Source organism: Heterodontus francisci, chromosome 7, assembly GCF_036365525.1.
Source record: "Heterodontus francisci isolate sHetFra1 chromosome 7, sHetFra1.hap1, whole genome shotgun sequence".
Classification (NCBI taxonomy): Eukaryota; Metazoa; Chordata; class Chondrichthyes; order Heterodontiformes; family Heterodontidae; genus Heterodontus; species Heterodontus francisci.
Genome location: NC_090377.1, coordinates 1,556,157 through 1,570,447, shown reverse-complemented (window position 1 = coordinate 1,570,447; position 14,291 = coordinate 1,556,157). Strand labels below are relative to the sequence as shown.

The 14,291-nt window shown below is 49.3% G+C and overlaps 1 protein-coding gene across 2 annotated transcripts in view; it reads right to left on the bottom strand.

Moving 5' to 3' along the window:
• Window positions 1-14,291, bottom strand: part of LOC137371810 (unconventional myosin-X-like) — a 518,005-nt gene that overhangs the window by 294,732 nt on the left and 208,982 nt on the right. Inside the window, exons 8-11 of one of the 2 annotated variants that reach the window (XM_068034697.1) lie at window positions 7,297-7,381; window positions 2,295-2,398; window positions 1,679-1,808; window positions 1,004-1,122 (exon numbers count right to left, since the gene is read on the bottom strand). In XM_068034697.1, the coding sequence (XP_067890798.1) occupies window positions 1,004-1,122; window positions 1,679-1,808; window positions 2,295-2,398; window positions 7,297-7,381 (438 nt within the window). Of the gene's footprint in view, window positions 1-1,003; window positions 1,123-1,678; window positions 1,809-2,294; window positions 2,399-7,296; window positions 7,382-14,291 lie in introns of those variants that run through there. The other variant, XM_068034696.1, reaches the window with a different exon arrangement.

Below are 14,291 nucleotides of genomic sequence, written 5' to 3'. Positions count from 1 at the left end.
GAGGACTGGAAAATGATGGTCAGACCCTCTGCTATTTCCTCTATTGCTTCTTTTAACAGTCTAGGATACATTTCATCTGGCCCTGGTGATTTATCAACTTTCAAGGATGATAATCCCATTAATACTTCTTCTCTCCCTATGTTTATCACATCCAATACTTCACACTCCTCCTCCTTAACTACAATATCTGCATTGTCCCCCTCTTTTGTGAAAACAGACGCAAAGCATTCATTAAGAACCATACCAACACCTTCCGCCCCGACACATAGGTTACTTTTTTGGTCTTTTATGGACCCTACTCTCTCCTTAGTTATCCTCTTACTCTTAATGTGTTGATAAAACATCGTTGGGTTCACCTTGATTTTGCTTGCCAATATTCTTTCATGCCCTCTCTTTGCTTTCCTTATTTCCTTTTTGATTTCAACACTCCACTTTCTATACTCCTCTCAGTTTTCTGTAGTATTGAGTTCTCAGTGTCCGACACAAGCTTTCCTTTTATAGAGTCATAGAGTTATACAGCACAGAAACAGGCCCTTCGGCCCATCGTGTCTGTGCCGGCCATCCAGCACCCAACTATTCTAATCCCATATTCCTGCACTTGGCCCATAGCCAACCTTCCAACATATCATCCCTCCTCACAGCTGTAATTGGTTCCTTGACCAAAATTGCCACTCCCTCTCCTTTCTTATCCCTCTCCCTATCGCGTCTGAAAAGCTAGAAACAGTGTTGTATCATTCTATAAATATTCATAGGTTTGTCTCTTTAACACAGGCTCAGCGCCTTTAATGCAGGATGGGGATGTGGTGGGGGGGGTGGTGGGGGGTGACGGGGGTAAGGAGGTTAGGGAGTGAGGGGAATGAGAGGATCAGGAGGTGAGGGGTGAGGAGGGTAAGGGGTGAGGAGGGTGCTGGGGGGGTGACTGGATGAGGGGGATAAGGAGGGTGAGGGGGTTAGGGGGCTGGGAGGCTAAGGGAAGGTGGGGTGCTGAGGGGTCAGGACCTACCTGTTCTGTGGTGAGCGGGGTGCTGATCTCCTCTCCTCTCAGGATGAGGGAACGCTGCGTCAGAAGCTCCGCGAGTTGGAAGGAGTCTAAACCCAGCAGGTCACTGGCATTACTGAGAACTGTGAGTGAGGGAATTAGAGGGAAAACAGTGTAACAGGATGGGGGGGGGGGGGAGAGGAGGTGAGGGGGGAGGAGGGGAAGGGGACAGAGCAAAAGAAGGACGTGAGAGTTTGAGAAAGAGAGATTGAGAGAGTATTGATGAGATACAGGGTGAGAGAGAGGAAAGAGAGTGAAAGGCAGGTAAAGAGACAGTGAGAGAGTGAGATAGATAGAGAGATGGGCAGGTGGAGAGAGAGGGGTAGAGGGAGATAGTGAGAAAGTGAAAGAAACAGATAGAGAGAGGGGGGGAGAGAAGGACAGTGAGAGTAAGATAGAGAGATGGGAGATAGAGAGACAGAGCAAGAGATAGCGTGAGAGGGGGAGAGATAGCGTGAGAGGGGAGAGAGAGAGTGAGAGATAGAGAGGGGGAGAGAGAGAGAGAGAGAGAGAGAGAGAGAGAGAGAGTTACTCCACGATTCATGTTACTGATCAGGGAGAGGTTTCTGTATCTGACCTTTGCTGAGCTTTCCCGCGGATGCTATACATTCTTGAGCCCTGATCCCGGACTCCATGTACCTTCTTTAGTTGTTATCTGAGCTCCCCCAGCAGTGATGAACTCAATATTTCCGAGCTGTAAAACTCCAGACAGCAGCTTGAAAACATCATTGATTTCCTCGGTGCCAAACTCCATCACCAGCAGAGCAGCCTGGGGAGTGGGAAACATCAACAGTGGCTTCATTCATTAATTCACACAGGACACTGTCCGCCCAAATCATTTCCTGAACCCTGAGGCTGCTGACCGCTCCCCATGGGACCATGGCCCTTCTCAATGGGGCCATGACCGCTCCCCTAAGGCTATGACCCTTCCTCTCAAGCCATGACCCCTCCCTCAGGCCATGACCCCTCCATATGGGGCCATGAGCCCACTCCAGGGGTCATGACTCCTCCCCATGGGACCATGAGCCCTCCCCATGTGACCATGCCTCCTCCCATAGGCCAGTGTCGGGGGGACATCGGACGCTCACTGTGTTCATGGGCACCAGGTCCATACCACCAGTGCATTCGGCTCCTTCTCCCCAACTGCCCCAGTCCTCAACCACTGCCTCCACCCCCACCCCCCCACCGTAAACTCAAACCCTCTTTGTTAAGGAGCAGCTCCCTGCTCTGTGGCATCTCACTCCATTCAACTCACCATCACTTTCTCAAACATCAGTTTGTCGTCCAGACTCTCATCCTTCACACAGCCTGACTGCCTCAGGTAATGATACGAATTGACTTCTGACAGGTACAAGGTTTCTAGTCAATGAGTGAAGGGACAGAGAAACAGGTCAGAGGAAGAGAGACAGACTCTTAGCTCCAACACCACAATGGCAAACCCCTCTCCCAAATCCCCAATCCCCAATCCTGCTCCTTCCATCCCCACTCCCTCTCCCCATCCCCATCCCCACACTCTTTCCTTCCGTCACCACCCCATCTCCCCCATCTCCTTCATCACAACCCCATCTCCTTCATCCCCACGCGCTCTCCCCCATCCACACCCCCTCTCCTTCGTCCCCACCCCCTATCCCCATCCCCAACCTCGCTCCTTCCGTCCTTACCCCCTCTCCCCCACCCCATCTCCCCCACCCCCGCTCCATCCGTCCCCACCCCTAAACCCTCTCCCCATCCCCAATCCTCTCTCCCACATCCCTACCCCCTCTCCCCCATCCCTAGGGTCAAGGATGTCTCGGAGCGGCTGCAGGACATTCTGAAAGGGGAGGGTGAGCAGCCAGAGGTCGTGGTCCATATTGGTACTAACGACATAGGCAGGAAGAGAGATGAGGTCCTGCAAAGCGAATATAGGGAGTGAGGCAGAAGGATCTCTTCTGGTACAGAGATGACCTGTACTAGAAGGATGGGTTGCATCTAAACTGGAAGGGGACCAATATCTTTGCCGGGAAGTTTGCAAGCACTACTCGGGAGGGTTTAAACTAGTCTTTCAGGGGGGGTGGGACCCATAGTAGTAGTCTCTCCGATGAGATAGTTGAGGCAAATGTAGAGGTTAAGGCAAGTCCAGTAGGCAGGTCGGGCAGGGGCAGGACAGGGAGCGTGGAAGGTCTGGTAGGCTGAACTGCATTTACTTTAATGCAAAAAGCCTTACAGGTAAGACAGATGAACTCAGAGCATGGATCGGTACATGGGATTGTGATATTATAGCTATTACGGAAACGTGGTTGAGGGATGGGCAGGACTGGCAGCTCAATGTTCTGGGGTACCGATCCTTCAGGCGTGACAGAGGTGAAGGTAAGAGAGGAGGGGGAGTTGCACTATTGATTAGGGAGGACATCACGGCAGTACTTAGAGAGGAAACCCCGGGGGGAATGTCCAGCGAGGCCATATGGGTAGAACTTAGAAATAAGAAAGGGGTGATCACTTTGATGGGATTATACTATAGGCTCCCCAATAGAGGGAAGTGGAGGAGCATATATGTAGGGAAATCACAGATAGGTGTAGGAATTATAGGGTTGTAATAGTAGGTGATTTTAACTTCCCTAATATTGACTGGGACTGCCTTAGTGCTAAGGGATCAGATGGGGAAGAATTTGTTAAGTGTGTCCAGGATAGTTTTCTGAAGCAGTATGTGGATGGCCCTACTAGAGAAGGGGCTACACTCGACCTCCTCTTAGGAAATGAGGATGGGCAGGTGGTTGATGTGTCAGTGGGGGAGCACTTTGGGACCAGTGACCATAACTCTATTAGCTTCAAGATAGTTATGGAAAAGGATAGGACTGATCGTCAGGTTGAAGTCCTAAATTGGGGGGAGGCTAATTTCGATGGCATCAGACAGGAACTCTCAAAAGTTGAATGGGAGAGGCTGTTTACAGGTAAAGGGACGTCTGGCAAGTGAGAGGCTTTTACAAGTGAGATAGGAAGAGTTCAAGGCCGGCATGTTCCTGTTAGATGGAAGGGCAAGGCTGGCAAGTTTAGGGAACCTTGGTTGACCAGGGATATTGAGGGTCTGGTCAGGACAAAGAAGGAGGCATATGTCAGGTATAGGCAGCTGGGATCGAGAAAGTCTCTCGAGGAGTATAGGGGATGTAGAGTACACTTAAGGAAATTAGGAGGGCGATAAGGGACCATGAGATTTCCCTGGCAGATAAGATAAAGGAGAATCTTAAATGATTCTATAAGTATATTAAGAATAAAAGGGTAGCTAGGGAGAGAGTAGGTCCCCTTAAGGATCAGTGTGGCAATCTATGTGTGGAGCCATGGGAAATGGGCGAGGTCTTAAATGAATATTTCTCATCCGTATTTACTGTGGAGAAGGTCATGGAAGCGAATGAGTTCAAGGGAAGGAACAGCGATATCCTGGAGCATATAAACATTACAAAGGAGGAGGGGTTGGAGGTTTTGAAGCGTATTAAGGTGGATAAATCCCCAGGGCCTGAACAGGTGTATCCTAGGATGCTATGGGAAGCAAGGGAGGAGATTGCTGGGGCCCTGGCAGAGATTTTTGTATCATCGTTAGCCATGGGTGAGGTACTGGAAGACTGGAGGATAGCTAATGTTGTGCCTTTATTTAAGAAGGGCAGCAGGGCTAAGGCAGGGAACTACAGGCCGGTGAGCCTTACATCAGTGGTGGGAAAGTTATTGGAAGGGATTCTGAGAGACAGGATTTATATGCATCTGGAAAGGCAAGGTCTGATTAGGGATAGTCAGCATGGCTTTGTGCGTGGGAAATCATGTCTCACGAATTTGATTGAGTTTTTTGAGGAGGTGACCAAGAGGATTGACGAGGGCAGGGCGATGGACGTTGTCTACATGGACTTTAGCAAGGCCTTTGACAAGGTCCCGCATGGTAGGCTGGTCCAGAAGGTTCGAACACATGGGATCCAGGGTGAGCTAGCCAATTGGATACAAAATTGGCTTGGTGATAGGAGGCAGAGGGTGATAGTGGAGGGTTGTTTTTCTGATTGGAGGCCGGTGACCAGTGGTGTGCTGCAGGGATCAGTGCTGGGCCCTCTGTTATTTGTCATATATATATTAATGACTTGGATGTGAATGTAGGGGGCATGATTAGTAAGTTTGCAGATGACACCAAAATTTGTGGTATAGTGGACAGTGAAGAAGGTTGCCTAAGATTACAATGGGATATAGATCAACTGGGAAAGTGGGCAAGGGATTGGCAAATGGAATTTAACGCAGACAAATGCTGAATTTTGGGAAGTTAAACTAGGGCAGAACATATACATTGAATGGCAGGGCCCTGGGAAGTGTTCTTGAGCAGAGAGACCTTGGGGTGCAAGTACATAGTTCCCTGAAAGTGGCAACACAGGTAGACAGGGTGGTGAAGAAGGTGTATGGCATACTTGCCTTCATCGGCCGAGGCATTGAGTACAAGAGTTGGGACGTCATGTTACAGTTGTACATAACGTTGGTTAGGCTGCATTTGGAGTACTGTGTGCAGTTCTGGTCGCTGCACTACAGGAAAGATGTGATTAAGCTAGAGAGGGTGCAGAAAAGATTCACAAGGATGTTGCCTGGTTTGGAGGGCTTGAGTTATAAAGAGAGATTGGATAGGCTGGGTCTGTTTTCCCTGGAGCGAAGGAGGATGAGAGGGGACATGATAGAGGTATATAAAATTATGAGAGGCATAGATAGGGTAGATAGCCAGAGTCTGTTTCCCATGGTAGGGGTGAGTGAAACTAGAGGGCATAGATTTAAGGTGAGAGGGAGGAGGTTTAAAGGGGATCAAAGAGGTAAATTTTTCACACAAAGAATAGTGGGTATCTGGAATGAGCTGCCAGAGGAGGTGGTGGAGGCAGGAACAGTAGCAACATTTAAGGGGCATCTGGACAGGTACTTGAATGAGCAAGGCATAGAGGGATATGGAATTAATGCAGGCAGGTGGGATTAGTATAGATAGACATTATGGTCGGCATGGACGCGGTGGGCCGAAGGGCCTGTTTCTAAGCTGTACGACTCTCTGACTCTATCCCCTCTCCCTATCGCTATCCCCACCACCCCCCCCATCCCCACCCCCTCTCTCCACATCCCCCATCCACTCCACATCCCCCATCCACTCCACATCCCCCATCCACTCCACATCCCCCATCCACTCCCCATCTCCCCATCCCCTCCCCATCTCCCCATCCCCTCCCCATCTCCCCATCCCCCCATCCCCTCCCCATCCCCTCCCCATCCCCCCATCCCCTCCCCATCCCCTCACCATCCCCTCCCCATCCCCTCACCATCCCCTCCCCATCCCCTCCCCATCTCCCCATCCCCTCCCCATCTCCCCATCCCCTCCCCATCTCCCCATCCCCTCCCCATCTCCCCATCCCCTCCCCATCTCCCCATCCCCTCCCCATCTCCCCATCCCCTCCCCATCTCCCCATCCCCTCCCCATCTCCCCATCTCCCCATCTCCCCATCCCCCCATCCCCTCCCCATCTCCCCATCCCCTCCCCATCTCCCCATCCCCTCCCCATCTCCCCATCCCCTCCCCATCTCCCCATCCCCTCCCCATCTCCCCCTCCCCATCTCCCCCTCCCCATCCCCTCCCCATCTCCCCATCCCCTCCCCATCTCCCCATCCCCTCCACATCTCCCCATCCCCTCCCCATCTCCCCACCCCATCTCCCCATCCCCACCCCCTCTCCCCACATCTCCCCATCCCCACCCCCTCTCCCCACATCTCCCCATCCACACCCTCTCTCCCCACATCTCCCCATCCACACCCTCTCTCCCCACATCCCCCATCCCCAATTCCTCTCCCCCATCCCCAATTCCTCTCCCCCATCCCCAATTCCTCTCCCCCATCCCCAATTCCTCTCCCCCATCCCCAATTCCTCTCCCCCATCCCCAATTCCTCTCTCCACATCCCCCATCTCCACACCCCTGCCCTCTCTCCATCCCCACCCTCTCTCCCAAATCTCCACTCCCTCTCTCCACCCGCACCCCCTCGCCCCCTCTCTCTCTCCCCACCCTCTCCCCCCATCCCCATATCCACCCTCTTTCCTTCCGTCCCCACTCCCTATCCCTATCCCCACCCTATTTCCTTCCGTCACCACCCCATCTCCCCCGTCCCCATCCACAACCCCTCTCCTTCCGTCGCCACCCCCCTCTCCCCCATCCCATCCCCATCCCCTGTCTTAAGGCCTGGGGTGAATGAATGATTGGGGTTCTGGGACAGAAGGTCAAATCACTGCCTTACCTTTCTGCTGCGTGTCTATTCCAGCCAGCAGTGCGTAGAATATGTGGTAGTTCCTCTCTGCCGGATTCTGTCTCACCACTCGGTTCTAGAATGAACATCACACTGATTCGTGTCACTGAGAAAAGAGCCCTCGCCACATACAGGCACAGTGAGGAAAACAGGATGTGGATCACCAGGAATGGGGGGTGTCACTTAGGGGTGGAGGGGGAAGAGTAACTGGATATCACTGCAGGGTGAGGGGTCACCAGAGAATGAGGGTCACGGTAGGTCAAAGGTTTTTTTTATTCATTCATGGGATGTGGGTGTCGCTGGCCAGGCCAGCATTTAATGCCCATCCCTAATTGCCCTTGAGAAGGTGATGGAGAGCTGCCTTCTTGAACCGCTGCAGTCCATTTGGGGTAGGTACACCCACAGTGCTGTTAGGAAGGGAGTTCCAGGATTTTGACCCAGCGACAGTGAAGGAACGGTGATATAGTTCCAAGTCAGGATGGTGTGTGACTTGAAGGGGAACTTGCAGGTGGTGGTGTTCCCATGCATCTGCTGCTCTTGTCCTTCTAGTTGGTAGATGTTGTGGGTTTGGAAGGTGCTGTCTAGGGAGCCTTGGTGCGTTGCTGCAGTGCATCTTGTAGATGGTACACACTGCTGCCACTGTTTGTCGGTAGTGGAGGGAGTGAATGTTTGTGAATGGGGTGACAGTCAAGCGGACTACTTTGTCCTGGATGGTGTCCAGCTTCTTGATTGTTGTTGGAGCTGCACCCATCCAGGCAAGTGCAGAGTATTCCATCACACTCCTGACTTGTGCCTTGTAGATGGTGGACAGGCTTTGGGGTGTCAGGAGGTGAGTTACTCACCGCAGAATTCCCAGCCTCTGACCTGCTCTTGTAGCCACGGAATTTATATGGCTTCTCCAGACTGATGTCCTAGGGGGAGTATTTGTTAGTGTGGTTGGGGAGGGTTTAAACTAAAATGGCAGGGGGATGGGAAGCTTTGCAAGGAGGGGGGATCAAAGACAAGAACAAAAGACAGTAACGGGAATAAGAAAAGTGATAGGCAGAGAAATCAAGGGCCAGAATCAAACAGGCCACAGTGAAAAATAGTGGGAAGGGGACAAGTAATGTTAAAAAGACAAGCCTTAAATCTTTGTGCCTTAACGGGCAGACCATTCACAATAAAGTGGATGAATTAATCACGCAAATAGATGTAAACGGGTATGAGATAGTCGGGATTACGGAGACATGGCTGCAAGGTAACCAGGGATACTCAGTATTTAGGAAGGACAGACAAAAAGCAAAACGCAGTGGAGTTGCATTGCTGGTTAAAGGGGAAATTAACGCAATAGTGAGGAAAGATATTAGCTCTGACGATGTGGAATCTGTATGGGTAAAGCTGAGAAACACTCAGGGTCAAAAAACGTTAGTGAGGGTTATATACAGACCCCCAAACTGTAGTGGTGATGTTGGGAATGGCATTAAACAGGAAATTAGAGATGCATGCGAAAAAGGAACGTCTGTAAATATGGTAAAAGCAAAATACTGCGGATGCTGGAAATTTGAAATAAAAACAAGAAATGCTGGAACCACTCAGCAGGTCTGAACCGAAGAAGGGTCACTGTCCCGAAACGTTAACTCTGCTTCTCTTTCCACAGATGCTGCCAGACCTGCTGAGTGGTTCCAGAATTTCTTGTTTTTATTTCGGTAATTATGGGTTATTTCAATCTGCATACAGATTGGAAAAATTGGATTAGTCACAATACCGTAGAGGAGGAATTCTTGGAGTGTATACGGAATGATTTTCTGGACCAATACGTTGAGGAACCAACTAGAGAACAGGCCATCCTAGACTGGGTATTGTGTAATGAGAGAGGAATAATTGACAATCTAGTGATGCGAGACCCCTTGGGGACGAGCGACCATAATATGATAGAATTCTTTATCAAAATGGGGAGTGACGTAGTTGATACTGAGACTAGGGTCCTGAATCTTAGTAAAGGAAACTACGCGAGGCGCGAATTGGCTATGAGGGATTGGGAAACGTTACTTAAAGGGATGATGGTGGATAGGCAACGGCAAACATTTAAAGAGTGCATGGATGAATTGCAACAATTGTTTATCCCTGTCTGGTGCAAAATTAAAACGGGGAAGGTAGCTAAACCATGGCTTGCAAGGGAAATTAGTGATAGCATTAGATCCAAGGAAGAGGCATATAAATCTGCCAGAAAAAACAACAGACCTGAGGATTGGGAGAAGTTTAGAATTCAGCAAAGGAGGATCAAGGGATTGATTAAGAAGGGGAAAATAGAGTATGAGAGAAAGCTTGCGAGGAACATAAAAACTGACTGTAAAAGTTTCTATAGGTATGTGAAGAGAAAAAGATTGGTGAAGACAAATGTAGGTCCCTTACAGTCAGAAACAGGGGAATTTATTATGGGGAAATAAAGAATTGGCTGACCAACTAAATGCATACTTTGGTTCTGTCTTCACAAAGGAGGACGCAAATATCATACCAGAAATGTTGGGGAACACAGGGTTTAGTGAGAGAGAGGAACTGAAGGAAATCAGTATTAGTAGAGAAATGGTGTTGGGAAAATTGATGGGATTGAAGGCCGATAAATCCCCAGGGCCTGATAATCGACATCCCAGAGTACTTAAGGAAGTGGCCCAAGAAATAGTGGATGCATTGGTGGTCATCTTAGAAGAAACTATAGACTCTGGAACAGTTCCTACAGATTGTAGGGTAGCTAATGTAACCCCACTATTTAAAAAGGGAGGTAGAGAGAAAGCAGGGAATTATAGACCAGTCAGCCTGACGTCGGTAGTGAGGAAAATTCTGGAGTCCATTAGCAATGATTTTATAGCAGAGCACTTAGAGAACAGTGGTAGAATCAGACAGAGTCAGTATGGATTTACGAAAGGGAAATCATGCTTGACAAATCTACTAGAATTCTTCGAGGATGTAACTAGTAGAGTTGATGAGGGGGAGCCAGTGGATGTGGTTTATTTGGACTTTCAGAAGGCTTTCGACAAAGTCCCACATAAGAGATTAGCGTGTAAAATTAAAGCGCATGGGATTGGGGGTCGTGTATTACGATGGATAGAAAATTGGTTGGCGGACAGGAAACAAACAGTAGGGATAAATGGGTCTTTTTCCGAATGGCAGGCAGTGACTAGTGGGGTACCGCAGGGATCGGTGCTAGGACCCCAGCTGTTCACAATATATATTAATGATTTAGATGAGGGAACTAAATGTAATATCTCCAAATTTGCAGATGATACAAAACTGGGTGGGAGGGTGAGTTGTGAGGAGGATGCAGAGAGGCTTCAGGGTGATTTGGACAAGTTGAGTGAGTGGGCTAATGCATGGCAGATGCAGTATAATGTGGATAAATGTGAGGTTATCCACTTTGGTAGCAAAAACAGGCAGGCAGATTATCTGAACGGCTATAAACTGAGAGAGGGGAATATGCAGCGAGACCTGGGTGTTCTCATACACCAGTCGCTGAAGGTAAGCATGCAGGTGCAACAGGCGGTAAAAAGGGCAAATGGTATGTTGGCCTTCATAGCGAGAGGATTCGAGTACAGAAGCAGGGATGTCTTGCTGCAATTATACAGGGCCTTGGTGAGGCCACATCTGGAATATTGTGTGCAGTTTTGTTCTCCTTATCTGAGGAAGGATGTTCTTGCTGTAGAGGGAGGGCAGCAAAGGTTTACCAGACTGATTCCTGGGATGGCGGGACTGACATATGAGGAGAGATTGAGTCGGTTAGGATTATATTTGCTGGAGTTCAAAACAGGAAGGGGGTTCTCATAGAAACCTATAAAATTCTAACAGGACTTGACAGGGACTTGAAGATGGATGTGAATGCTTCAGAAGCCCAATCCGTCCTACCCCAGGCCTGGGATGGAGGTTGGGTCTTCACTGTGTGAGTGAAGGGGAGGTGGCTTCCTATCTCGGTTACGGTTAAGAGCAGGTTCTCTTCTGTCTGTATTCTCAGAAAGAAGTTAATTTCCCGCATCTCCTCATTCTCCAGTGACCCTCCATTAACCCCTTTGGATTCCAGTGACCACTGACACTGCAGTGAGCCCTCGCCCAGTGGTGACGCTCTGGTGACCCCTCACCCTCCAGTGACTACTTACCCTGCACTGACACTGCAGTGACCTTCAGCCTGGGGTGAGCCTCCAGAGCCTGAACCCTTCAGTTACCCTCACCTTGCGGTGACCTTTTGGTGAGGTGGTGGCTTAGTGATATTGTCACTGGACTAGTAACCCAGAGACCCAAGCTAATGCTCTGGGGACATGGGTTCAAATCCCATCATGGTAGATGGTGAAATTTGAATTCAATCAATAAATCTGGAATTAAAAGCTAGTCGAATGATGGTCATGAAACCATTGTCGATTGTTGTAAAAACCCATCGGGTTCACTAATGTCCTTTAGGGAAGGAAATCTTCATTCCTTACCTGGTCTGGCCGACATGTGACTCCAGACCCACAGCAATGTGGATAACTCTTACATGCGCTCTGAAATGGCCTTGCAAGCCACTCAGTTGTATCTAACCGCTACAAAGTCTATAAAAAGGAATGAAACCGGACTGAACACCCGGCATCGACCTAGGCACCGGAAACGACAACAGCAAACCCAGCCCTGTCGACCCTGCAAAGTCCTCCTTACTAACATCTGGGGGCTTGTGCCAAAGTTGGGAGAGCTGTCCCACAGACTAGTCAAGCAACAGCCTGACATAGTGATACTCACAGAATCATACCTTACAGACAATGTCCCAGACACTGCCATCACCATCCCTGGGTATGTCCTGTCCCACCGGCAGGACACACCCAGCAGAGGTGGCGGGACAGTGGTATTCACATCCACAAGCATTCACATCCATCTTCAAGTCCTTGTCAAGTCCTGTTAGAATTTTATAGGTTTCTATGACATCCCCCTCACTCTTTTGAACTCCAGCTAATATAATCATAACCGACTCAATCTCTCACAAAATCACAGAATAATACAGTGCAGAAGAGGCCCTTCGGCCCATCGAGTCTGCACCGATGCAGTAAAGACACCTGACCTGTCTACCTAATCCTATTTGCCAGCACTTGGCCCATAGCCTTGAATGTTATGACGGGCCAAGTGCTCATCCAGGTACTTTTTAAAGGATGTGAGGCAACCCGCCTCTACCACCCTCCCAGGCAGTGCATTCCAGACAGTCACCACCCTCTGGGTAAAAAAGTTCTTCCTCAAATCCCCCTTAAACCACCTGCCCCTCACCTTAAACTTGTGACCCCTCGGAACTGACAACTTCAACTCAGGGGAACAGCTGTTCCTTATCCACCCTGTCCATGCCCCTCATAATCTTGTACACCTCGATCAGGTCACCCCTCAGTCTTCTCTGCTCCAGTGAAAACAACCCAAGCCTATCCGACCTCTCTTCATAGCTTAAATGTTCCATCCCAGGCAACATCATGGTGAATCGCCTCTGCACCCCCTCCAACGCAATCACATCCTTCCTATAATGTGGCGACCAGAATTGCACACAGTACTCCAGCTGTGGCCTTACCAAAGTTCTGCACAACTCCAACATGACCTCCCTGCTTTTGTAATCTATGCCTCGATTGATAAAGGCAAGTGTCCCATGTGCGCTTGGGGTCCAAGATGTACTAGCTAGATGGATAAAGAACTGGCTGGGCAACAGGAGACAGAGAGTAGCAGTAGAAGGGAGTTTCTCAAAATGGAGACGTGTGACCAGTGGTGTTCCACAGGGATCCGTGCTGGGACCACTGTTGTTTGTGATATACATAAATGATTTGGAGGAAAGTATAGGTGGTCTGATTAGCAAGTTTGCAGACGACACTAAGATTGGTGGAGTAGCAGATAGTGAAGGGGACTGTCAGAGAATACAGCAGAATATAGATAGATTGGAGAGTTGGGCAGAGAAATGGCAGATGGAGTTCAATCAGGGCAAATGCGAGGTGATGCATTTTGGAAGATCCAATTCAAGAGTGAACTATACAATAAATGGAAAAGTCCTAGGGAAAATTGATGTCCAGAGAGATTTGGGTGTTCAGGTCCACTGTTCCCTGAAGGTGGCAACACAGGTCAATAGAGTGGTCAAGAAGGCATACGGCATGCTTTCCTTCATCGGACGGGGCATTGAGTACAAGAGTTGGCAGGTCATGTTACAGTTGTATAGGACTTTGGTTCGGCCACATTTGGAATACTGCGTGCAGTTCTGGTCGCCACATTACCAAAAGGATGTGGATGCTTTGGAGAGGGTGCAGAGGAGGTTCACCAGGATGTTGCCTGGTATGGAGGGCGCTAGCTATGAAGAGAGGTTGAGTAGATTAGGATTATTTTCATTAGAAAGACGGAGGTTGAGGGGGGACCTGATTGAGGTGTACAAAATCATGAGAGGTATAGACAGGGTGGATAGCAAGAGGCTTTTTCCCAGAGTGGGGGTTTCAATTACTAGAGGACACGAGTTCAAAGTGAGAGGGGAAAAGTTTAGGGGGGATATGCGTGGAAAGTTCTTTACGCAGAGGGTGGTGGGCACCTGGAACGCATTGCCAGCGGAGGTGGTAGATGCGGGCACGATGGAGTCTTTTAAGATGTATCTAGACAGATACATGAATGGGCAGGAAGAAAAGAGATACAGAACCTTAGAAAATAGGCGACATGTTTAGAGAGAGGATCTGGATCGGCGCAGGCTTGGAGGGCCGAAGGGCCTGTTCCTGTGCTGTAATTATCTTTGTTCTTTGTTCTTTGTATGCCTTTTTCACCACCCTATTAACCTGCCATTCTGCCTTCAGAGATCTATGGACAAACACGCCAAGGTCCCTTTGTTCCTCGGAACTTCCCAGTGTCAGGCCATTCGTTGAATACTTCCGTGTCACATTACTCCTTCCAAAGTGTATCACCTCACACTTTTCAGCGTTAAATTCCATCTGTCACTTTTCTGCCCATTTGACCATCCCGTCTATATCTTCCTGTAACCTAAGACACTC